The sequence below is a fragment of the Cariama cristata genome, unplaced genomic scaffold (assembly GCF_000690535.1).
Source record: "Cariama cristata isolate BGI_N322 unplaced genomic scaffold, ASM69053v1 scaffold22221, whole genome shotgun sequence".
Taxonomy (NCBI): Eukaryota; Metazoa; Chordata; class Aves; order Cariamiformes; family Cariamidae; genus Cariama; species Cariama cristata.
Genome location: NW_009601280.1, coordinates 1,537 through 2,831, shown reverse-complemented (window position 1 = coordinate 2,831; position 1,295 = coordinate 1,537). Strand labels below are relative to the sequence as shown.

Below are 1,295 nucleotides of genomic sequence, written 5' to 3'. Positions count from 1 at the left end.
TCGGGAGCGGCCCCTCCAACGGGAGATGAGGGGCTGGGGCCAGGCCTGCAGCCCCCAGCCCCTCTGCCAACAAAGGGTTTTTCTCCCATCCCCACCTGTTTGTGCTGTTTCAGCAGCCTCTTCAGCTTCTCCTTCTCCTCCTTCTCCCTCTGGCAGTCGTCCTTGGAAGCTCGCAGCTGGGAGCAAGGGGGGGGTTGTGTAGAGCCCACCCTGTCACCCCCTGTGATTGTGGGGCGAGGGTTGCTGCAATGCCCTGCACTGGTCCCCCCACATCAGATCCCCAGGAGAGGGGCAGAAGGAAGACACAAGTGAAAGGAGATGCTCTGGCAGGGACAAGCAGCAGCAAAACCATCCCTCTGGACTTTCTGTCCCACCCGAGCCCCTGCTCTGAGGCAGGTACGGGGGCTATGACACTGGGGACAAGCACCTCTGACAGACCCAGGGAGGACACAGGGTTGCCAGAGTGCTGCCAGTGGCACTCAGCGCTGCTCACCTGGTTGTTGGAAAGGACCAACTGCTTCTGCAGCTTTTCCAGCTGCTGCTTCAGCTCTTCCTTCTCCTCATTCATCCTCTCCCTGTCACTCCGCTCCCGCTGGAAGTCCTCCTCGAAAATTTTCACCTGGCAGGAGGGAGGGATGTGAGTGCACCTGGCTGAGGGCACACATGTCCCCCAAGCACTTCTCATCACTGTGTTGCCATCCCTGACCCTACCAGCTACGCCAAGTCCCAGGCACATGGGTTGGGACAATGGCCCACAGCTGTGGTCCTTCCAGCTGAAGGCCTAGAGGGTGCTGAGCTCAGTCCCCAACTCCCCACCACCACAGCCCTGATGCTCGCCAGGGCTGCTGGGCTGCTCCTGGCCACATTGGGCTCTTTGCCGGGGAAGTCCAGGATCTGCAGCTCCCTCCCTGTCTCCAGTGGCTCCGTGTCCTGCCCTACCTGCTGCTTGAGGAGCTCGTTCTGGGTCAGCAGCTCCTGCTGTGGCACCTTCCCTGCCGGCTCCATGGTGCTGGCAAAGATGGGGGGCGGAGAGGCCTGGACATTCAAGGCCTCCTCTAGTGCCTAGAGAGGAAGAGGAGGAGCAGGGAAGGGGGTCAGAGCAAGGTGCTGTGCCCATGTTGTCTCCAGAGGACCATGGGCACATGCCCAGCATGGGAACCAGGTGTAACTGGGCAAGAACAAGAGGGACTACAGATCCCTGCCCTGACCCCCCTTTCCTGGGAGCCTTAGAGGAATGTGGTGGACATTGTTTGACACGAGCTCCTGCCTGGACAAAGAGCTGGGCAGGAGGGGGT

At 60.8% G+C, this 1,295-nt stretch overlaps 1 protein-coding gene across 1 annotated transcript in view; it reads right to left on the bottom strand.

Moving 5' to 3' along the window:
• LOC104169478 (TNFAIP3-interacting protein 1-like) overlaps positions 1–1,295 on the bottom strand; it is a gene marked incomplete at its 5' end in the record, with an annotated part of 3,812 nt that overhangs the window by 985 nt on the left and 1,532 nt on the right. Inside the window, 3 exon segments of the mRNA XM_009710403.1 lie at positions 97–176; positions 494–619; positions 940–1,062. Coding sequence (XP_009708705.1) covers positions 97–176; positions 494–619; positions 940–1,062 — 329 coding nt within the window.